The 24667-nt window shown below is 42.0% G+C and overlaps 1 protein-coding gene across 18 annotated transcripts in view; it reads left to right on the top strand.

Annotated features, from left to right (window-relative positions):
- PPP6R3 (protein phosphatase 6 regulatory subunit 3) overlaps nt 1-24667 on the top strand; it is a 128143-nt gene that overhangs the window by 62691 nt on the left and 40785 nt on the right. For all 18 annotated transcript variants that reach the window (XM_036860019.1, XM_036860017.1, XM_036860020.1 and 15 more), the window contains 8 exons: nt 1089-1226; nt 4126-4191; nt 6340-6452; nt 10728-10841; nt 18124-18253; nt 20208-20360; nt 22362-22511; nt 23639-23703. In XM_036860019.1, the coding sequence (XP_036715914.1) occupies nt 1089-1226; nt 4126-4191; nt 6340-6452; nt 10728-10841; nt 18124-18253; nt 20208-20360; nt 22362-22511; nt 23639-23703 (929 nt within the window). The remainder of the gene's footprint in view (nt 1-1088; nt 1227-4125; nt 4192-6339; nt 6453-10727; nt 10842-18123; nt 18254-20207; nt 20361-22361; nt 22512-23638; nt 23704-24667) is intronic.

Consider the following 24667-nt stretch of genomic DNA (forward strand, 5'->3'; position numbering starts at 1 on the left):
TCAATTGTGAGTGGATTAATTATGTATAACTTCTTGAAGGTTTACGTTACAGAGTTCAACCTCATTGTCTAGAGAAGCAACATGTGACGGTTAATCCTGCATTTACACCTGATGGTGTGAGGCAGTTTTTAGTTCATCCTTGGCTGTTAGACGTTGTGTGGGATAATGGCAGACTCGTGGCTTTGGGGTCATTTAAATCTCAGGGCAGCCACTTTTTAGCTTCTAGCAAGATATTTCACTGGTCTGAGCCTCAGTTTCCTCATCTATAACATTGAGTCGAGCAACCCTACCTCACAGGCTTCTGAGAGACTCTGGTGACTTTTGTCAGGGCAGCTGCCACGCTGACCGTGCTGCTTCTGGGACTTCAGAACAGGTGATCTGTGCACACGGACAGAAACTAGAAGGTACACAAGGGTGTCCAGGACAGAACAGGTGCCTTCTTCCTCCTGCGCAGAAGAGACCCAGGTGGCGGTCGTGACTGTAAAATTGTTTTCATAACCCCTCGGGGTAACTGTCAGCCTCTTCCACACTCACTCACCCTCCTTGTGTTAATCTGATCAGGTGAATTGCTGAAATAAAATGCAGATGTGATTTTCTGTGGCACATGAGTTAGCCACTTTGATGTAGAAATCTTTATATTTTTATTTTATTTTTTTCTTACTTGCTAGAGTACAGTTAGGATTTTGAATGTTTATTCTGTGTTTTCATGTAAAGCCTAATGGACTTGCTTTATGTCCATAAACTATTAAGTGATGTATTCGCTTGCTCTTTATAGGGTGTTAAATTTTTAGTCCTCATTCTTTGAGAATTAATAATGAAAGTGAACAGAAATAAAAGATTATGGTGTGTTTGTATTAGGGAACATGTGATAATTTAAGAGATTTTTTTTCCCAAGAGGTTTTTGAATACTGTAACAATTAGAAGGCTTTCCAATTTGACATCTTACTACTAATTCAGCGTTTGCTTTTCCTTAACTTAAAGTGGTGGTAGATTTTGGAGGGGGCAGCCAGATGGGTCGTGACTGAAAGCATCCTAAAGTTGATAGTTCCCAAGTGATGTGTCTTTCAGTTGTGGCTGTTCTCCTCTAGATTGTGGATTTCCTAAAGAAGAAACGTGACTTTGTGGACCTTATTATGAAGCACATAGGAACATCGGCCATCATGGACTTGTTGCTCAGGCTCCTGACGTGCATTGAGCCTCCACAGCCCAGGCAGGATGTGCTGAATGTGAGTAGGATCACGGCCGCTGTGGACTGGCTGGGGAGTGGTGCTCGAGCTGCTGGGCCGCTCAGTCTGGGCGGGATTCTAGGGGATTGGTAGGAAGTGGTCTGGGAAACGGGGGTGGGGGGTGGATTCCAAAATGGGAAGAGATTCAGATTTTTCAGGATTAGGATTCCCGACGTGCACATCCCTAGGTACATAGGCTGTCTCCTTGTGAGGGGTTCTTTCCCTTTGCTGATTTGTGCTTCAGCGGGAGTGGGAAGGTAGAATGGGAGCTAAAAGTCTCATCTGAGTATGCTGTGAGGCTTCTTTCTTGAGAAGATGGTCACACTGCAGAGATATCTCTGAAAGTCAAAAAGAAGAGGTGTTGGCATTTCTAGGGGATCTGGCTTCAGAAGTAACTTTCTTCTCGTGGATACCTGGGAACATGGGATAAGAAGGAGAAAGGAGTTTACCTCCAAAAGGGCGCATATTTTAAAATTTGGTGAGGTGGTTATTTCAGGATATGTGTGCTTCCTGAGGAGCTGCCTTGGGTGGGATTTGGGTGGGAAGAGGAGGGTGTGAGTGACTTGAAGATGTGGTTTCTCACAGGCTCTCGTCTTTGCTTCTTGTTTTCTGTCTCTTCCTCTCTTTTGTCCCTTTCACTGCCTCCTTCCAGAACCATTCCCCAGTCCAATCCATCTTTTTTTTTTTAATGAATGAATGAATTAATTAATTTTTGGCTGCATTGGGTCTTTGTTGCTGCGTGGGCTTTCTCTAGTTGTGGCGAGCGGGCGCTACTCTTCGTTGCGGTGCGCAGGCTTCTCATTGTGGTGGCTTCTCTTGTTGTGGAGCACGGGCTCTAGGTGCACGGGCTTCAGTAGTTGCGGCACGTGGGCTCAGTAGTTGTGGCTTAGAGGCTCTAGAGCGCAGGCTCAGTAGTTGTGGCGCAGGGGCTTAGTTGCTCTGCAGCATGGGGGATCTTCCCGGACCAGGGATCGAACCCGTGTCCCCTGCATTGACAGGTGGATTCTTAAGCACTGCCCCACCAGGAAAGTCCCTCAATCCATCTTTAATACTCAACCTCAAACCTTAGAACTCTGGAAACAAGTTTTATTGAAAAAGCTAAAGACCTGAAGGCCCAGAAGGAGGGTCTGTCGGGTGGTGTCCCAGGGAAGGGCGTGTTCTACCGAGGTGGGCAGGTGTGCCAGAGCGTGTGTTTGTGTGAGTGGGAGAGTCTGGGGGTCGGGTCAGGGCTGGGTCTGTAGGAGCACGCAGAGGTCTACTGAGAACCGTGGTCATGTGAGGAAGTCAGCTGGGGGGACCTCGTGGATGGCCTGGGAGTTGTCTGTGGGAGAGGGCCCTAAATTGGGACTCTGGCCCTTTTTAGGTGTGCTTTTGTGGATGTGAGTCTCTTCTCAGTAGAGGCTGGGGATTCCAGGGAAGGTGGCTAAGGATAAGAGGGATGGTCACCTTTATGTTTGGATTATTATTGGGGGAAGTTATTCAGTATGGTTTCTTAGAATTCCTTTGGTCACTGCTGGGTTGAATTTTAGGGCCCACTTCCAAAGGAATAGGTGTATTTCTGGAGGGATATGGTGGTAGGTGGTTAATAAAGGCGTAGGTCGGGGGAAGGGTAGTTAGAAACTCCTAAATGTCTTACTTTGATTGGGGGGCCCACCGTGGGCTTGGACTGTCGGTGCTTGTTAGTAGCTGTGGAGGCAGTGAGGGTGGGGGATTGATTCGTTCACTGCCCACAAAGTTTCCTACTTTTTCCCTTGGCCGTCAGGACCCTCTGCCCCACCTCCTCTGTAGAGGTGTTTGCATCCTGTTTTAGGTGGTTGCTACTCAAAGTACCATCACCTGGGAGCATGTTAGAAATCCCAGGTCTCACCCCTGCCCTGCTGAGTCAGAATTTGTGTTTGAACAGATTCAAACACAGGGTACTTCACGTACACATTTTAAAACATCTTAAAATGTAAATTAGGGCCTCTGCCTTTGTGGTAGTCTCCTAATAGCTTTTGTTTGCATTTTCCTTTGGCATGTTCTCCTTAAGGAGCCTGGAGACAACCTAAGAGTTTCTCTACATGCCTTTAGCAAAGCGTGTTTGATTTTTTGCCACCCACCCCTAGCCTCACCCCACCCCACCCCCAGCCCCGCCGCCATCTCTTTTAACCTTTGGGATTTTGTGTGTGTGCGTGCATGTGCGCACACAACGCGCGCGTCCGTTCCAGGTAGTGAGTGCCTTGTTTATTACGGTGTTCCTGTTCCTTGTGGAACTAATATTACGCCGGCTGATTTTTCATTTATTCTCATCCCCTTCATATTTTCATTCATGGCAGTATTTCATATATGGTGGAAGAAGAGAGTGTCCTAATCATGGTAATAGCTTGCTAGCATGTGGCAGGGCAGACAAACTCTGTTTCTGTGGTGCCCGCCAGCCCCCACGTTTCCTGTGGTTGTTTTGGTTTTAGAAGGTAAAAGTTCATCATGTGTTTTAAGCCAGAGGCTTGCTACTAAATATTGCTTTTCTCAACCTTTTTGAAGCTCTCTTAAACTGAATGCTCTCTTACAGAAAATGTGTAAGTTCCATTCCCCACACCCCCCCCCCCCTTCATGTCCAAAGTACAGACCGTTTTAGTACTCAGTGTCTGAGAATTAACATCACTAAGAAACTGATGTATAGCATTTTTGGATGTGGGTATTGTGACTTGGGGAGTAGTTGGTACTGTAGCTACTGTTAAAATAATATATTCACTGGCATTTTCCTTGGGGGACTTTTAATTTCCTGTAGTGTTCAAAGTCCAGAGAAAACCTGTAACATTCTACTTAAAATGTGATGGATATTTCCAAGTATGTTAATCTTCATTGGGGCTTGAACAAGAGCCACTCATTGCTATGATTACTTCTACAATGTGTTTTACAGTGGTTAAATGAGGAGAAAATTATCCAGAGGCTTGTGGAAATAGTTCATCCATCGCAAGAAGAAGATGTAAGTTCTCTTGTGTGACTATAAACTTGATTAAAAAAAAAAATGAACCATGTTTATTTGGGCACAGAGCATAATTGTACTAGGTGTGAAGGTAGAGGGTAGGTAACAGCGATCACCTGGCATTCTTCAAGTTGACAGGTTTCTAAACACCAAAGGCTTTTAAAAATATCGCATTTTGCCGGTACTCAGAAAATTTCCCAAAATGTGAAACAGTGAGCCCTGAGTCTAGCTCCATCTCCTTTTTAGAGCTGAGACTTCGTGCTGCATCTGCTTGCCTTTATTACAAACCTCCTCCACACTTTGTTTTTCTTTTATACTCATCATTAGCCCAAATGATGTGGCCACGTCTGTGTGCATTTGTTTTTTCCATTCTGGCTAAAGCTTTCCAGACAGCGCAGCAGGATCCTGGTCACCATTGAATCCTTAAGAGTGATGAGCTCTTGGTGGTCCTACTTCCTGGCTCGGGCTTTTGTGCTGACAGGTTTGGCCTTTGTCCTGGGTGCTAAAGATTGACTTGGCAGTAGAATTGAAGCTGCTTTGGAGTTTGCACGTTGAGCTCCATGCTGAGGGGATGCCTGGGGGTGGGGTGGGGTCTCCAGGACCAGCGGGTATGCGGCTGTAGAGGATGCCGTCCCCCTGCTTCTCTGCTGCTGCCCTTGTTGCCGCCTTCGGTAGCGGACTGAGCCTTGTGGAGCTGCCAGCATTTGGCCATTTCTGCCTATGGAAATGACAGTTCCACATGGTTCAGTGTAGTATCTACAAAGGAGTTGTTTCAAACAACATGCAGGGTGTGTCATGGGGCATGGGCAGCCTTCTTGGATGCCTCTAGCTTGGATTAATTGGAGAGTGAGCGCCATAGAGGACAGTGCAGAGGAAGGAGCATGTGGCCAGAGCGTGTTCTCCCCACCAAGACAGATTTCCTGTGGAGGTAGATGTAGCCCCTTCTACTGCAGTCCATTAAAAAACTTTTGGTACCTCGAGTTTATCTAAAGCAGGCTCCCCATCCCACCGCCCCCTTCAAAAAAGAAAAGAAGAGAGCTAACCATTAAAGGGGCTGTTGATTCCCACCCTCCCCTGAGACGGTATCGTTACTGCTGACACTCTGGAAGGACACTCTAGTGTGTGCACGTATTGGGTGCTAGAGCTTCGACGGCGCCCTCGGCCTGGTTGGGGTGATGAGCCCTCCTGCTGTGGCCGGGGGAGCTGGATGGTTCCAAGAGCACATTTCCCATGTGCTGGAAGTGTGGCCGGTGCGGGCCGAGGAGAGTGAGGACAGGAGCGTGGCCTGCCCTGTTCGTGGCGTGGGGAGGACACATCCACAGACGAGGCTTGCTCATCACTAGGTTCCTGCTCAGCAGGTACTGTCCCTGTCTGGAGGGTCCAGGAGAAGTTGACAGAGGAGAAGCCCAACTCTGCAGCAACTTTTTTTTGCAAAGGACAAAGCGTTTGGGGCATCAGCACCTTCTCTAACTGACTTGCAAGGAAAGTTAATTTTGTCTTTTGGACAGTCCTGTTGATACTTCCGTTTTGTATTAAGTGATGAATTGCATATATTTATTGAGGAAATGTTAGACTCCTGATTGCAAACAGTGGATTTTGATATCCTGGTGTGTGTTGTCATCTGTGCTGGGACCTGCTGGTCTCGCTGGGCAGGTGATGCTCAGTGCCACATGCCACGGAGCATAGGCATTTGGTGCTGAGGTTGCAGAACTTTCCTGTAGAATAGCACACTGCGCACTGAAAGAAGAAGTAATATTTCTTATCCATTAGTATATTCCAGAAAGCTGCGTTTATTTTTTTAAGCCAAAGAATTGTGTTCATCTTTCTTTGCTGCTAAAAGTATATAAATTGGGGGGATATTTTTTTCTTCAAGTATTTAATTAAAGAAATTTTTCCTTGTCAGAACTTTAATTACATTTCCCTACACAAAGTAACATGTATTTTGTTTGTGGTGTTGTTAAGTGAAGCCTGGCAGGGTAAAATACTCATGCTTGACATAAGTTATTTCTTTGGACCCTGGCTTTTTATTTACTGTAGCTTATGGCCAGTGTTAATTTGTGTTATTTCTTAAGCAATTTCTTCACTAACTTTATTATAAATTTGACTTCTGATGTGTTTTATAGTTAAAATTGTACTTCTTTCCTTTAGCGGCATTCAAATGCATCACAGTCACTTTGTGAAATTGTTCGCCTGAGCAGAGACCAGATGTTACAAATTCAGAACAGTACAGAGCCAGACCCCCTGCTTGCCACTCTAGAAAAGTATGTTTGAAACTCTCTTCTTGTTCTTTTTTCATGTTGATGCTATTTGACATGCTACCAGTGTAAGTACTTGGTAAGTGTTTCTTACGTGGGAGTCCTGTCCCTGGAAAATAACCTGTGGGTGGCTGAGAAGGCAGGCAGGAAAACCTGCTTATCTGATCTCAGCCACTCATGATGCCCATTGGAGACTTACAGGGTAAGAATGTAAATAAATGACATTTATATGTAGACTTTGAACTTTTCAGTAGTTGTAAACTAAATTCTATAAAACTATCATGGATGGGGCAGTGACATCATAACTGCAGTCACTGCCTCCATGGTCTTTGGGGAAGATAGGTGTATGAAGTAATTTGACCCATCTTAGTCAGTGATTTTTTTTTTTTTTTTAATTTTTTGGCCATGCCGCGTGGCTTGCGGGATCTTAGTTCCCCGACCAGAGATTAAACCTGCACCATCAGCAGTGAAAGGGCCAAGTCCTAACTACTGGACTACCAGGGAATTCCCAGTCAGTGATTTTTAATCAGAAGTTCTTCTTAGGATCCACTATACCTTGGCAGCTGACTGGGGTAACCTGACCAGACCTGATTGGAAGGGTTATACATCTTGTATGTTTTGTTTCTTTATATTGCTTCTGCCCTCATTTTTAGATAATTCCTAATGAACAGACATCTCATGTGTTTCAGGTGGTGGTGTACTATTTTGAAATCTGTGAATGGCCAACCTACTATACTGGTGTTTGTATATTCATACATTTTCAGGAAGAGTATTTACCATCAAGTATGGGCATACATTTGCCTGCATCCCTACAACTGAAAGTTATTTTAGTAAACAAAAATAAGGCATTTCCCCACTTTGGATGAATAACTGGAAAGAGTGCATACAGTTAACGTTATGTACGAATGGCAGTCTCGCATCAGTTTACTGCTACTGTTGTTCTTCTTAATGACTTTGTTGGAATTTTTTAGTCCTTCTGTATATTGAGACTCGTTCGCATCTTTTGGCCGGGAAGACCCTTTTATTAAAATAAGACATTTGTGTGTATTGTTTACTTGGCAAGTGTGAGACAAACAAGGAACAAATTAGAGACAAAATATCTTGTTTTAAACTCTGTATTCTGAGAAATAGTTGAATTTTCCCAATGTGCATTGTAGAATAGGAAGGAATTGACTAGTTCTCTCAAGTAGCAAGACATAAGAGATTATCAGCTTCTGAGTAAGATGTCACCTTACCTGCCCCATTTCAGTTATTCTTGGGCATTATGGCGTATGTACTCCTTTTATAATATACAATACCAATAATGGTAGTAGTAATAGGTTGAACCATGTAAAAATTATCTTACTCAAGGTTAAAAAATGTTGACTGTCAGCAATTTCATATGGTTCATGACTGCGCTGTCCAATCGAAATATAATAAAAGTCACATGTAATTTAAAAATTTCTAGTAGCTATATTAAAGTAAAAAAATAGGTGAAATTAATTTTTATGTTTTATTTAATAGGTACAAAATAATATTTCAACATACATTCATTTAAAAAATTATTAATGAGTGAGTCTACATTCTTTTCTTTGTGCAAAGTTTTGGAAATCCAGTGTGTATTTTACACTTAGGACAGGCCAATTCAGACTAGTTACCTTTAGAGCGTTCTGTGGCCACAGGTGGTGCTTGGCTCCCTTCCTGGACTGTGCAGGTTCACCCCGAGTGTCAGGCTGGTCAGTAGTAATCACTGAGTTCTTCTGTGCCAGCCCTCTCTTCACTCAACTCTATTTGGACTCAACGTGGGATCTAGCTGTTGGAGCCTCTGTATGCACTAGCTAATATATTTCAGACTGAGTCTTTAGTCCTGGATCAGGCAGCTGTACTCTGATGCAGATAGGTACATACTCAATCAACATCATTGACTATTAGAGTAAATTTCTTCAACTACATGGTCCTAAAGAGTCAGGGGCTCCGTGGTGTCACTGAGTTAAACCTTCACTGCACTGAGCATCGGGGAGACTTAACTCTATAACGGTGCTTCCCACACTCTTCTTGAGGATGAGAACCAACCCTTTTTAATATCAGACGTGTTCCCACATTATAGTCGTTCTTTTTAGTATCTGTTGATTGAGGAAGTACACAGTGACCAAAGGCTCCTGTGAGCTTAGTAAGCTTTTATTAATTTTAACAGTATCTGTGTATATTTTATATATTGTTATATATCTGTATGTATTTGATTATCACGTAATAATGTAGCAGTGTTGTGTTATAAGCCAGTGTACTTGGTATACAGGCTAACCCCCACATAGACACCGTATGTGTAACTGGAAGTGTAGGTTAGCACTGCAGGAAAAGTTGTAAATGAGCTAAGGTTAAAGAGAATGGTCAGGGTGGGTAGGGGTACCAAAAGGTCTCTAAGACAGTGGACCGAGGTGTTAGGTAGTGAGTGTTAGCTTGGGAAACAATCTGGGCTTAAATTGAATGTATTTAATTTAGTAGCTCTGTTGTGGGAAAATCTGAAGTTCCAGAATTCCTTTAAAACTAGTTGTTAGAGAGGGCTGGACCAGGCAGCTCCTAATTCTTGATACTAATGAGCTTACAATGGGTCGGCCTCTGGGCCTGGTTGAGCCCGTCAGTTTTATAGACTCGAGTCTTTAGCTGCCCACATAAAAACAAAACAAAACAGAAGTGAGCCATCCTCTCACAGGCCTGGGTGAAGAACCTGGCTGGCCTCGTGCGTAACACAACTCTCATCATGAACTTTATTGATGTTCGTCCAAGAACTCCATTTTTAAAAAAGTGAAAGTGAATATGTCTTCTCACTTGTAAATAAATGCCTTATTATTTAAAGAATATGAAGGCATTCTTTTTATCCTGTTTAATAAGCTCAGTTCTTCAGTTTATGATCTCTTCTGTATTTGGTGATATTTGTATGTTTAGATAAGACTCAGAATATGGCTCAGCTGCTGTGTTGCATCTTGACCGTCACATTTTTGCTGGTTATTATCTCATTTTTGTCCATTAGTAGAGTGCCCTCCATGGGTATGGTAGACTTCCAGTTTGATGCAGCCATGAAACATGAGTGAGAGCCTCTTTGTTAGCCACTCCCTTCCGGCCTCAGTGTTTATGAAAGGTGATATTGCTCTCTGGAAAGTTAGACACTACAGCTGAATGAGAAGGTGGGCATCTACAGTTGGATGCCCTGTCGGTACCCCTCTACCTGGGGTGAGGCTGCTATTTGAAGAATGTACGTATTTACAAAAAAGCAGTCTTTTCCAGAGCTCAGTTCCAAGTGTAATAGTTATTCTATAGACTGCTGTGTGTTGAGTGACTTTTACAGTACTGTTTTGGGTAGAGGTCTCACAAGCAATTCTAGTGCTGGTCTGAGAGTACTTGAAAGCTACTTCCTGCAAGGGGATCCTCTGAAGTTAGGTTAGATACCAGTTTTATTTGCTTCTCCCAAAGAGGAAGAGAGTCTCTCCTACTTGCTGCCCTAACCTGGCAAAGGAACTGGTGTTAGTAGCCAGTGAGCACAGCTGTACCTTGGGGTGACTGGTGTGTCTGCCAGGTGGGCACCAGGGGACAACCAGCTGTCCCTCTCATTGCTAGGGAGATTCCATTTCTTAATCCCCATGGGTTCTAAAAATTACTGAGATCCTAAGAAACAGGTTTTCCTTGAGAACATCCGTATAAATTTATTCACCTAACAGGTTACCCTTGTATTCTACATTAATTGTGACCTTGTATACATGTATGGGGAGGTGTCATGGCAAGAGCCTGTGGAGAATACTTTTGGGGCAGTAGTTCAGTCACACCCATTTCACTGCTACCACATTATTTTGATTTACCAATTAGATCTTTGTTAATTATACATGAATGCCTTTGTGGGAAAATGTTTATGGTTTCTTTTGTAAAAAACTCCCCTCCTTCTGTGGGGCTGAAGGGTTCTGAGTCTTTTTACCACCCGTCCCCACCACCTGAGTAGGAGGTGACTTACAGTCGTGAGGTGTTTGTTGGCTTTCAACAAGATTGGCAAAGGCAAGCAGGGCCCAGATGACTTTGCTGATTGAGGGTAGGGGATAGGAATATATATATATGTCTGTGTTACATTTATAATAAGCAAGATCACTGGCCTTCCTTATCGATATATTAAAAGTAAAATATTGTTAATAAATATGCACAAGTGAGGTTGAACTCTTTTATGATACTTGTCTTACTGATACCATGATCTTTTTCTCCGAAGTTGTTTGTGTTAAACAACGTTACAATTAGCGCTTGACTATTGATTTGTTTCCCTAGGCAAGAAATTATAGAGCAGCTCCTATCAAATATTTTCCACAAGGAGAAGAATGAATCAGCCATAGTCAGCGCAGTCCAGATATTGTTGGCTTTACTTGAGACACGGCGACCAACGTAAGTTTTCCTTTTATCTTGAGAAACGAGCCATTTGGTTTTGCTTTTAGAATTTTTGAAAGCTCAGAGTTAAGTTGTTGGTTGATCGCTACAATATCATGCCCGTGAATTTCAGGTGCTGAACCTTTTTCTACTATATAAATAGTTTTACATGAATGGGATGCATAGATGTAGTTGAACTATATGGTTTGGTAAACACTATTGGCAATATTCGGATTCTAGTCATCTGGGGTTTTGTAGTAGTTACCAAAATGCTTCTATAATCAGTCAAACCCATGCAAAATGGCTCAAACACAAGAGAAGCTTACTTCTTGCTTATGAAAATTGAAAATAGGTGTTCCTGGTTGGTGCGCAGCTCTCCTCCAAGTGACAGTTCAGGGCTCTTTCCATCTTGTGATTCTGTCCAGTGCTTGCTAACTTGAGGCTTTGGGTTGTTTTTGTTTTTGGGTTTCACATATGAGGCAACTACAGTTCATTAGGCTGTTTAAAAATGGATGGGCAGGTGGCTTGAGGCCTTAAGGAAAACTTTGTGCTGTGTGTTTCAGAATCAGAAATATAGTCTGTTTTCCCTATGTATGTGCCTCTGGACAAGCCAATTAATATTTGTCATATTATTCTTTACAGTTTATACCCAAAGCTAATTTACTTATTAATTGTCAGAGCTTTCCTAATTGTTCTCTGGAGAATGCGAATTTGAAGAGGTGTGTATATGTTTGCATTCCAGGAACTTGTGGTTTAGAGATTAGAATTTGTATTTTCTTACCCACTATTGGATCCATCCAATAAAGCAGAGGGCATGAAGAGGAGGAGAGACACGGTCTGCTGTCAGCATATGAAAATTTAGCCATCCAGCATTTCTGGATTTAGTTGCAGTGATGTCATTTTGGTTTCCAGCAAAATAGTAAACACAGCCTTACCAATCCCTGCTTCCCAAAGTCTTCATCTCTATTTCTGGTTCTTTAATCTCTGGTTAGTGATAATGGAAGGGCAGTGTGGCAGCACTGCTTCAGCTGTGTTGTAATTTGGAGTTGTATCTGCAGTTTTGACTTTGCCTATGTCTTCCCTGGTAAATCATATTTTAAATAACGTAACCAATAACTTAAGGTATTAATCAGGTGATACAGGACTGTTATCTTGCTACTCATGCTGCAAGGCAGTTGCATCATCTCTTAAAATGGTTTAAAAGCACATGAGCTGGTGCTGTGAGATTTATATTGACGACTCTGGCTTGAGAATGGAGACGATACAGTAATAAATGACAGGAAGGAATTTCTGATCAGAAGGAACTTATCCTCAGACCACAAAGGTTTATCAACTACTAAGCACGATTAACTTTAAAGAGGGGCGGGGTGGAGGGGTGGTGGACGACTGAGATCTTAGCCTTACCCTTATGTGATTTCTGAATCCCTAGGATAAAGGATAAATGTTAAAAATATTTGGACAAGAAAAAAATGGGTTAACTACAAAGCAAATCACATTGCCAGACATGTCATTTGTAAAGCTAACTAAACACTGAAAAACAGAGGGCAGGATTGTGACCCTGAAGCACTTTTGTTGCTGTGTGAGGGCAGGAGGCATTTTCAAGCGTATGGACCTCAGTGTCCCATCCGTGTCCTGTTCCTGGGCCAAATTACTGGAAGATGGACTTTACCGAAGCCAAGCAGAAAAATAAGGTAGAATAAAGAACTTAAGATAAGGAAATATATTGGTGAAAGTAATGATAAATGAAACAGATAGGAACGTGACAATTCATATGACTATGAAAGTTATGTTAAGAATGAATAATTGAATAAGTCAAATGTTGAAAAAAACCCAATAAATTCCAGATTATTTTAATAAAATTCAAGAAATAAGGAGAGAAGGGGTAAGTTAGTGTACCATGTAATTCTTATCTTCTACTGAGGAACTGAGGTACTTTCATATACAGTTTCATTTTTCATCTTAAAAAAATGATAGTTCCAATGTGTTTTTTATAAACGTAGAATGATAGTAGGTTATGTAACGCCCGAAGCGCCTCAGGTGCAGGGAGAGCAAGGACACCCTGAGAACTACAGACTCAGGACTTTGCACTTACCTGCGAGCCCTGCTCAGGAAGTACTGGAGGCCAGGTAAGAGCCCCGAGAAAGCCTCCCTTGCAGAGTAGGGCTGCGACATGCAGCAGCAGGGTCCTTCTCCATTCCCGCCCCTGCTGAATAAAACCCTGAAGCCACTGGCGAAAGGGCAGCAAACCCTGTAACCCTAAAGACCTGATGAGGAGGAAGGGACCAGGAAAAAGCTTCTATCCCACGGGACAAGCAGGGACACTTTCAGGCCCCAGGCTGTTAGAGAGCCCCTACCACTGAAGTAGGGCGGGGTCACCGAGAGGGCCCCACCCTTGAGGCCCATGAGCACTTCCACTGCCTGAGACTGAGGCTGAACCAGAACAGCAGAGCGGTCCTCCCCACCGGGCCACCACACATCGAGTGACGACAGCAGCGTGCTGGCGGAGGGAAGGCTGCAGTGTGGAAGGAGACCATCAGCACAGGAGCAGGCTTCAAGGGGAGGACTTCAGCTAAGGGCAGAGCGGAAGTTGAGAAAAACTTGGCAATCCGTCCCTAACTATAAATACAAAGTAACTTGAGACAGATTTAAAGTCTTCAGTGTGCTGAGAGAAGTCAGTCATAGGAACAACAAAACCCAAACCTAACTCAGCTGCTGACTATAAATTGATCCAGAAACCCCACACTAAAGACCTAGAAAAAAAGAGGTGTATCCATTGCAAATACTAGTTATATCAGTCTCTGTTGTCTTACACAACATGTCAACGTCACAACTAAAAAATTGCAAGACAAAGAAGCAAGATAAAAAGAACCCAAACAAACTAAACTCTCAAGAGAAAAAGCAGTCAGGAGAACTAGATTCAAAAATGTTGGAGCAATCTGGTAGGGAATTTAAGATAACTATGATTAATGTGTTAAAGGCTTGTGGGAAAAGTGAGCAATATGTGAACAGATGGAGAATTTTAACAGAGAAACGGAAGATCATACGCAAATGCTAGAAATGAAAACTACAACAGAAATTGAAGAATGCCTTTGGGCTCATTTGTAAACTTTGACATAGTTGAGGAAAAAATCAGTGTAGGACATTAGAAGTTACCTATACTGAAATATGAAGAGTTAAACCAGGAAGACAGTTGCTTTGTGAGGCCTAGAAGTCATGACGCATCACCAGGAACAAGTAACCGTGTGCCCAGATCTCAGTTTCTAATACCATCCTCCGGTAAAGGAACCAGGGCTTCATGGAGAAATGGCTGGTTCTGCAGCTGGGCTAAGAAGTATACAAGATGAGTGTGGAGCATCCTGTAGTACAAACAGTAAGGACACGCTCAAAGAGAAAACCCACAACACCGGGTGTGTGAGAGGGACACGGGCCAACTAAAAGAGCTCCCATTGGCCAGAGCTGGGACCACTTGCACAATAAAATAAGGCAGTATTGTTTTATAACACAAAGTATAAAATACCCATGAGTTCATACTGATACAAGTAAGTGACTGAATAAGTAAAAGGGGGTGAAGAGACAAATCTCCCCTGTGGGAGAATTCCAAATAGTTCATAATCCCTTCTCAAGGAGGAAGAAAAAGACTCTCCGCTCTTTATGTGTAGACTGCACCTCATGACTTCCTTCTAAAAAGTGCAGTATGGAAAGAGAATAAAATGAGAACTTGACAGTTACTCTGTCAAGTTTGACAGAAAAACCTGACCAGCACTTCCTCAGCCATATAATCAAAGTCAACAGCCAGCACTGTTGTGTTGATAGTATGTAATGAAATGTCGTTTTACTTGTGTGGTCTTCCTCTCAAAGACCCATGATCATGAGAAAAACGTTAAGACCAGACCCCAAATGAGGGACATTCTGCAAAGTACCTGACCAGGAAAGTCTGAGTAACTCTCACAGCCAGGAGGAGGCTAAGGACAGTTGAGAGCTAAATATAGTGTGGTGTCCTGGGTGGATTCTGGGTCAGAGAGGCAACTTTAGGCAAAAACCAAGGAAATCTGAATAAAGTATGGGTTTTACGTGTGAGTACTGGTTCATTAATTTTGACAGATGTAAGATAATAACAGGGGAAACTGGGTATGGGTCACATGGGAACTCTGTACTATTTTTGCAATTTTTTTGCAAATCTAAAACAGAAATTGTAACAGAAATGGACATAACGTTTAGACAGAAATCAGTAAGCACAGTACTAGCAATTCACTGGACCTAATTGACACCACCAAGTGCTGGCAGGACTGCGGGGCAGCAGGAAATCTCATTTGTTGCCGGTGGAAATGCAAAATGGTGCAGCCACTTTGGAAGACAGTCTGGTAGTTTCTTAGAAAACTAAACATACCTTTACCATACAGTCCAGCAGTTGTGCTCCTTCGTATTTACCCAAAGGAGTTGAAAACTTAGGTTCACACAAAAACCTGCACACAGTTGTTTAGCAGCTTTATCCACACTTGCCAAAGCTTGGAAGCAGCCAAGAGGTCCTCAGTAGGTGAGTGGATAAATAAACTGTAGTTCATCCAGACAGTGGAATATTATTCAGCACTAAAAAGAATGTGCCCTCATGCCATGAAAAGACATGGAGGGACCTTAAATGCAAATGAAAAAGAAGTGAAAGAAGCGAGTCTGAAAAGGCTACATACATTCTGGAAAATGTCATATTTTACTGTGGAGACAGTAAAAAGATCATGGTTGCCAGGGTTTGGCAAGGGAAGTGAAATGAATAGGTGGAGCACAGAGGACCTTTGGGGCAGTGAAAATGCTCTGTGTAATATCATAGAGACCGATACATGTCATTATTTGTCCAAACCCATTACAGTGAACCATAATGTAAACTGGGCTCTGGGTGGTGGTGATGTGTCAGTGTAGGTTCATGGATTGTGATAAACGTGCTCTGGTAGAGGATGTTGGTAATGGGGAGGCTGTGCATTTGTGGGGGCAGAGGGTATATGGGCAGTCTCTGTACCTTCCCCTCCATTTTGCTGTGAACTTAAAACTGCTCCATAAAAATAGCTTTAATAAACATCAACCAGTATAACTCATACCAACAGACTAAAGAAGTAAAACCATGTGATCATTTCATTAAATTCTTGTATGATAAAACCTCTCTGCAAATTAGGAATAGAAAGGAACTTGGAAACTGAAAAACAAAAAGAAAACCCATAGCTACCATCATTCTTAATGGGCAAAGACTGAAATCATAGCCCCTTAAGTCAAGGACCATGGCAAGAATATTTCCCATCACCAGTTCTGTTCAGCCTCATGCTACAGGCCCTAGCAGTGCAGTGAGGCAGGAAAGAAAGAAAAGGCATCCAGACTGGGGACTAGGATGTGGACATACGTTTTGTGGGGGGACCATTCAGCCCACTAAACAGCTGAACCAAACAAACAGCCAGCGCTGGTGACAGCGAAGCCTCACGCTCTCCAACTGGAATGTTAAGTCACGTGGCCATCTTCTAAAAACACCTGGCAGTTTTTAATAAACAGACCTTTATTACAATATATTATCCAGCACTCTCTTAAGATATTTACCCAAGAAAAGTGAAATTGTGTCACACAGAAACTTGTAAGTGAATATTTGTGCCCTTTATTCATAATCATCCAAAACAGTAAATAAGCAAAGTTTCCTTAACTGGTGAGTGGATGAGGGAGCTGAGTGGATGCAGATACCGTGCATCTGGACTGTAGCTCTCTGCTCAGAGAGATGCCCCAACAGCCGTCACTTCCTGTGCCTTTCCAAGTCTAAGTTCCAGATTTAATGTATCTCTATTTGGAATATCAGCACAGGTTTTGTTTTGGATTTGGCAGATTTATACATATATTTGAAAGGATTAAAATGTGAGAAACACCGTGGATATTGATTGTAGTACCTGAGTCAAGGCAGGTACATAAATTGATGCTCACTAAGTATTTATTAGATGAACAAATAAAATTTATATGAATGATTAAGGAATTTTAGTATATGTTTTTGTATGGGTTTTTTTTTTTCACGTAAGTGGGGAAAAGCAGATCATTCTATAAATGTGGCTTAGAAGTGACTCGCCACTTGGGGAAAAAAATATCATGTCTATACCTGTTTTGCATAAAAATAAATTCCAGTGAGTTAAATGAAAAACACTAGAGGAAAAGTATGCAAATACTCCTAGGATTGTGGCATTGTGAAGAACTTCAAGTATGGCTTCCTGGACAGAGAGACTGTAGTGAAGAATGCTGTATTTGGCCACATAAATTATTAAAACCCTACACGTTAAAAAGCACTATAATCAGAGCAAAAGGCCTTTCCTCTACCTACTCCCCCTTTCTAGGAATTGAGTTTCTGAATGCTGTTCCGTGTAGCTCTTAGAAATCACTTGCCCGTGTGGAATATTTTCAAGTAATAGTCCTAATAATCCGTCTCTAGGTGTTAGCTGTGTCAGGCAGTGCTCTCAGTCCTTTGTCTACATTAGCGTGGTCCCCACCCCTGGACAGGACAGGTCCCCAGTCCCGGGAGGGACATTCTCGAGCGGTTCCCGTTTTCCATATGAGAACGAATCACTGGTGAGTGAAGGTCCAGGGTTCAGCCTCAGGCAGTCGTGCTCCAGCAGCTACATTGTTAAGCGCTAGTTTGCACTGACACACCACTCTCAGGTTTATCTTTTAATCTGAACTGTGCACCCACATTTTTAGACCCCTCCCTCCTTATGTCCCCCAACTTTGAGAACCCCTGTACTTTCTAAAACTGATTGGGATTTGGGAGTCTCATTCTACTCGTAATTGTTTTTCTAAAAGGAGTGGTTTATAATGAGTATAGATGAAGCTTTATACAGAAGAGTAAGTTAAGCCTTTTAAAATAGGAAGCAGTGTTGATTGATTAGTCAAGAGAAACTGTATAGAACAAATACAGGCTTGTTTATTATTAACAATCCTCCAGTGGCAGGCAGTATGATGTGCCCTGTAATTCCGGGCTCCTGTTGCTTTCCAGATTTTCTGGTTAGAGACCTGATATTAGTACAATAGGTATAAGAAGTTAGAAGGTTTAGGAGAGAATGGGAAGAAATGGCATATAATTTCTCACCCGACACCGTACATCTTTGGATTTCATATCATGTTGGCTGATTCCCATCAAGGTTTCATTACACCCTCTTCCTATCCTTCCAGAAATTTTGATATAATCACTATATATTCTATAGCTATTATGTATATCCCTATACGCCGATACAGAGCACCTTGAATGATTTGTTCTGAAATAATAAATAAAATTAACTTGCTTTGTTTCAAGATTTGAAGGTCATATAGAGATCTGCCCACCAGGCATGAGTCATTCAACTTGTTCGGTCAACAAGAGCGTTCTAGAAGCCATCCGAGGAAGACTTGGATCTTTTCATGAACTCCTGCTTGAGCCACCCAAGGTAAGGCAGCTCCCTGAAGCCCGTTGACCAGCCCAGTAGCTAGATTTCAGCTGTTGTTAGGAAGTAGATGAACCTTGTGAGTTAAAGGACTGGCTGTGACCCCCATGTGCAAAGCATATTAGAAGGTACACTGGCAGTTGTTTTCATTGCTCTTGAGCTAGTTTTTAATTGGCTTTTATCGATATATAGCATCTAAATTGATGAATAGAATAGAATTAAAGTTAAGTAAGTTAACTTATCTGCTTAGGAAACTCAGCTTTTTGTTCTTTCTATATATTCTGCATACTTATATGCCAGTAAAATAGTTTTCTTCTCATAGCATGTTATTTTCACATCTTTGAGGTAAGAGGTAATCTTTTAGGAGCTAATCTTTGAAATTGAGTTGTCTTATTCAGAGTTGGAGCAGTGTAACTGCCTGATGGACAGGTATCTCATTTAAGAAGTGGTTGGTTGAATGTGACTTGGAGTGTTAGTTTTTCTGTCGGGAGCATCCGTGTGCTAATCCAGAAATGACTGTTAATCAGACAGCCACTGAAAGCACAGACAGCAGACAGCGAAGACCTCCAAAAGAGGGGTGTCCAGGGTCCATAGTGGTGTACTTCCGTGACACCCCACCCCCTCGGGTTGGCGCAGATAGAGCTTTAGGGGATGAGGCTCTTCCTTTTGGCATCTCTAGGGTGGAAGGCAGTTCCATGAGAGTTCTACCGCCTGCACTAGTTCTTACACTTTGGTTTTTCCTTCTGCCCTGCATCATTGCACCCAGCATCCCAGGCTCCGGAAAGTGTGTCTCTGTGACGTCTATGGTGTGAGTTACTGGGAAGTTAGTAGACTAGTGTCTCCCTTCTAAAGTAGATGTTTTCTGTTTACTTAACCATCTTGTGGAGGGGGAGCTGGTGTGTAACAGTGGCGTCCTTTGTGCCAGACCTGGGAAGAAGAGGAGGGAGAGTAAGGAGAGGAGAAGGATTTGCTCAGGAGAAGAGAAGTGGAAGTTGGAGGAGAAGGAGGATCTGTGAGAGGAGAGGGTGTGGCCAGGTGCCCCTGACCTGTGTCTCAGGTGCCACAGTCTTCTTTCTAGGTGGACAAAAAAGGCAGTGTCTAATATGGATTCTCACACTGGTACTCTTCTTGGGCCTAACTCGGAAGTAAGACAGTGTTTGGTTTGCACTTCCTCTTGTTCACGGCTAGGAGTGAGTGAGTTCAGCTTGTGGCTGCTTTTACTACATGATGTGGTGTGTGAGTAGATCCGTGTTCATTAGAGCTGTGTTGCAGGGAGTGAAACTGGGGGCCGTCCAGTTCCACTGGGCCTGGAGGAGTGCAGGCAGGGGGGCAGGGATCCCCTGTGGACGAGGACATGGAGAGGGGCATCTTCATCGCTTCGTTGTCACAGGTCATCATCCTTTCCTGCCAAACTTCTGAAGTTCTGGAATGTTCTGTGTCTGTCTTTTGTGATTTCAGAGAATAGAAACTCCCTTTTATGGACAAGAACAGGTTTGAGGTTGATCCTGTTTCAAGGTTGTGATCCAGAGGCAACTTCTGAGTTTGCATTTTTATCACAGATTTGGCAGAGATTGAGAACTGTGATCTAAAACCACTTGTAACTTTTCTTAGTTTCTTAGGTTTCTGGTCAGGATTGGAATATTGCACTTTTTTTCATGGACTTCAGTAGCTTTCTCCTTCATTCCTGTGGTGTTTGGAATGTTGACGGCAAGGGGATACTTGGTTTCTTATAAAATTTGTAGTCCAGGGAAATTACTTAATTTTTTTTCCTCATGTTCATTTCATCATATCTTAAAGATATCATCAGTAGGAGTTTTGGATTTTCCTTCAGGTGTAGAATTTAGGCCAAGTTGTTTGCAGGGTTAGTTTACCTATAGCATTGTATCTTAGTACATACTCCTACACCCTTTATTTGTTTACTGAACTGAATTTAATTGGAAAGCTTTTTCTTCCTCAGAAAAGTGTGATGAAGACTACGTGGGGCGTGCTGGACCCTCCCGTGGGGAACACCCGGTTGAATGTGATTAGGTTGATATCCAGCCTCCTCCAAACAAACACCAGCAGTATCAACGGGGACCTTATGGAGCTGAATAGCATTGGGGTCATATTGGTACGATATCCCCTGAAAGATGTCTTAATTTGCCCTTGATACTTTATGGATACATAACTGAAGGTAGAACCTCATAAATTTACAATATGTGTCAATGACTTTCCTTGGTCCGAGTGTAAACAGTCTTTTATATAGTTTTCCCCTTGAGGTTATCATCAATTTTGAATGCTTTCAATTTTTCAGTAGTAATTTATTGTTGCTGTGCATAAAGAACTGTATTAGAGAATTTCGAAGATGGTTAAGACAGATGTTTCCCTCAAGAAGCTCAGTCTCGTGTGGAGGATAGAGTGAGTGTAATCACCCTCTTCAGGGGATTGTATTAGCAATAAACGACTGGGGCTTACAGCATTATTTTCTCTTCATAATTAGCCAAGGGACAAGCTTTGATCTTCTTTCCACTGAGATAGTATACGAGGTCTCTGACACTGTCTTGATCTGAGTCTAAAAGACTGTCTTTCGATTTAGTCTGAGACTGTCTTTTGATTTAGTCTGCTTCAGTGGAAGCAGAAGGGAATGGAAGGGAAAAGGAAGAGCCCGGGAATTATCTGGACTTCCCTGACCCCTGAGTTCCCCAGCTCCAATGCCTGTGTTTGGAATCCATGGGCCTGGCCCCGGGGCCTCTGCTTGCTCTGTCCTGCCTCCGCACAGCACAGATGGGTTCCCAGGACCCACACTGTACACCGGGAGGAACTTGGCGTGTGTTTCAGAGGAGAGTCTGGGTGTTTGCTCTTTACATGAAAGGCATTGAGTGTACACTTCATATACATTTCTCACGTGATCCTGGGCATGATTTTTCAGATCGTGCCCAGATAGGAGATGCATTCCATGGCTAGTAAGTGGTGGAGCCAGGATTTGAATTCACATCCAGTTTCAAACCCATGCATGCTCTATCAGCCATTCCCTTTTTTCTTCCTAGTGTGACTGAGATAGGCACTTTCAGTTGTATTTCAGCTTTGTGTTAAATGACATAGCAGTAGAAGGCATGGAGAGCAGGAACGTTTGGAGAAAGATGAGACGCTACAGGATTACAATTTCCTTGCCAGCATAAAACCCTTGCCCTCTGGGGACATAGTTTTTGCCCTACCCTCTGACAGGGATATAACTTCCTACTCCTGTCTCTGGGAGTCTCACTGAAGTCATCAATCAGTAGTCTTTCATCTTCCTAGTAGTAAGTTTACAGCTATTGTTAATTCATTTTGTTGTTAATCTTAGAGCTACTTTTGAGTGATTAATTTGATAAAACTCCTAAATGGATCATTAATCGTTATCTTTTCATTTTGAGATTAGATAACCAAGACTCAACGATATCCTGAATACATACTTTAACTATGCATTTGTGCTTTTTGGAATTGTCTTTTTTTGTGTGTGCTACTGTTACCTTTTCAGGTAATCTGGAAAACCCTTGCACCTCCAGGAGTTCCACACGTCACCACCTCTCATACCTTTCTTGTTTTGCTCTATCCACTGATAGTTCTATGAGTATTTTGAATGCCCAAGTGGTTATTCTTTTTTAAGGTGTGAGCACCTCAGAATTGGAGACCCTATTTTCGTCTGTCTCCCATGTTGCACCTAGCACTGTGTGCTGCTCAGAAGTCATCAGTAAACATTTGTTGAGGCAAAATGAAATTCTCATAAATTTCTTTGAAAATTATTGGAAATTTACTGAACTTAATATCTGTATTAGTCACGTTGAAAACAAAAAGACACTCCCTTTCTGTTTGAGAAATTTATTATTGTCTTCTCTTCATGTGTTTATTGTTGGTCTCTATTAGATTCCATGCAAATTCTGACATGTTGAATGAGCAAATACCATTCTATTTAGTCTATGAAGGCATTTTAAACTGCATTTAAAATAAAATGTGTTCCTTTTAATTTGTCCTACTGTACTAGGAACACATCATTTTTACTTAATTAATTCATTATTTGGTGAATGTGTTGAAGTAGTGGCTTAAACATGGAGGAGACTGAATAAAAGAAAGCATTATTTTTCTTTTTTTGTAGGACATGTTCTTCAAATACACATGGAATAACTTTTTACACACACAAGTGGAAATCTGTATTGCACTGATTCTTGCAAGTCCTTTTGAAAACACAGAAAATAGCACAATTACTGATCAAGACTCCACTGGTGACAATTTGTTATTGAAACATGTAAGCTTACTTGGTGTCTTTTTTCTGCCACTCCTGGTTATAGCATTTTTCTGCTTAAGGTGTGAAGTGAATTGAGGTTTAAGGGTGGGAGATTAGATTTCAGAGTCTGAATATTTAACTTATTTTCATCGTACTGATACATTTAACCAGTGATTCTGTAAATCATATCCTGGACAATTAACCATTAGATGAACTTTTTTTTAAAAAAAGGCTAAGTGGCTTGCTTATTTGGGAAAATTAATAAATTTGAAGATTTAGAAATCTTTTGGAGATTAAAAGAACAATACAAATTTAAATACTGCAGAAAACATTTGAACCAATTATTTGGATTGCCAGAGTTTTAATTTCTGGTGCTGAATATATGACTGAAAGTTGGGAGAAGTGAGTTCTTACGCAGTGTCGAGGAAGCCTCTTCTGGGGGTCTGTTTTCTTTTGTTAAATATGAGGTGATTTTACTAAGTCAGTCTTCAGGTTTCTTCTTGCTCTGAAGTTCTGTGATTGTGTGACATTCTCTAGCTCATACTGGGTTACGCCCAAACCTTGAAGATGGGAAAGGCTAACCTGGAGTAACCAAGTAGATGGGGAAGACAAATGACATTTGAATAAGACTGGCTGTGCACATTCGATAATGCAGCCCACAGCACTGGTCATTGGCGTGCAGAAGTTTGGCAAGCCACACCTATTTTTAATACGAACGCAGTAATGTTAGCTCATAGAGAAGTAAGTGTTGCTCACATTTAAAATGTACAAGTATTGCTGTGGATTGTGAGTTAAATTTTTGCCGGGGCATAATTTTCTTTATTCCATATCAGAGTAAAACCTGGCTTTGGTTTAGGTCAGCTGCTCACTGGTAGCAGTAATTGAAATATATTATTTCCCGGTAGGTTCACTGCTAAAGTCACAGATCCTGTCTTGAATCCCTGTAGTGTTCTGGGGCCCTTGAGTAAATTTATTTTCACGGTGCATCTGATTTAGCCAGTAATTCACAGCTGTATTAGGCTTGCTGGGTTATATGTATAAAGTGATAGGTGTCACTTTTCTGTTTAACTAGAGTTCTGTTTCACTTTAAAAATTTGACACTTTGACATTTATGTCAATGTTAAACTGGAACCTTCCTTTTTATTCAGCTCTTTCAAAAATGTCAATTGATAGAACGAATACTTGACGCCTGGGAAGTGAACGAGAAGAAACAGTAAGTAAATTGTTTTCTGATAGGAGTTCAGTTTGATTTTTAATTTGAAGAAAATATACTCCCTTGCCCTAGACAGGGAACAATGAATATAATATAATTACATGGGACAGGCCACTTTACAGTTACAAATGGTTCTCTTGGGGCTTCCAGATTATTTAATTGTAACAAATATTTTTCTAGTAATTTACTTCTAGATCCCCCTGTCTTTCTACCTGTCTTGAAAGAACAGGGGTTGGGAGTACTCCCCACCTCTGTTGCTGCCTTTGCAACTTCTTGGTCCTTTCTGAATGGCTGCTTTTCTGAGAATAATGGGGAGTTGAAGGAAAAGAATTACAAAGTCAGGTCCTCTTTAATTAGCACCTTTGTCCTTGTTACCCCGGGTTCTCATGGAAGAAAAGAGTCACTTTGTGCATGGAACTAGAGGGAGGGTAAAATTGCTTAGTATTTCCTTTTTTAGAAAATTTCCGTTAGCTGATTGGCAAGATTACTTGAAGTATTAGTTGCTGCATGTGAGTAGCTTTGTTACACAAGAGTTTTTTTCCCTAGCGGTGTTGTCTGAAACAGGCATTCCTCTCTAACGCCCTGGGAGCTTTTATGCCATCCCATAGATTCTGAAGCAGGTGGGTATGTTTGGGAAACACTCTCAAGGTATACTGCTTGTGTTTGTTTTTAAGTCAGGTTTACTGAAGTATACATTTTTGGGTGTACATTTCTAGGAATTCTGACAAATGCATTCAGTCATGTAACCATCACAGACAAGACACAGAACGTTTCCATCACCCCATAAGGTGGTCACATGCCCTTTATAGTCTAACCTTTCTCAGGATCTCCCTGCTCTGTGTCTCTGTTCAGATGTCTCTTGCAGTGCCCAAGAGAGCTAGGTAACTCACGGGAGCTGTCTGCTTTGTTTTCTGGGGCTTGGTTTTTAAAAATTGCTTACTAAACACCGATAGGGCTTTGCTTT

This window comes from Balaenoptera musculus, chromosome 8, assembly GCF_009873245.2.
Source record: "Balaenoptera musculus isolate JJ_BM4_2016_0621 chromosome 8, mBalMus1.pri.v3, whole genome shotgun sequence".
Taxonomy (NCBI): Eukaryota; Metazoa; Chordata; class Mammalia; order Artiodactyla; family Balaenopteridae; genus Balaenoptera; species Balaenoptera musculus.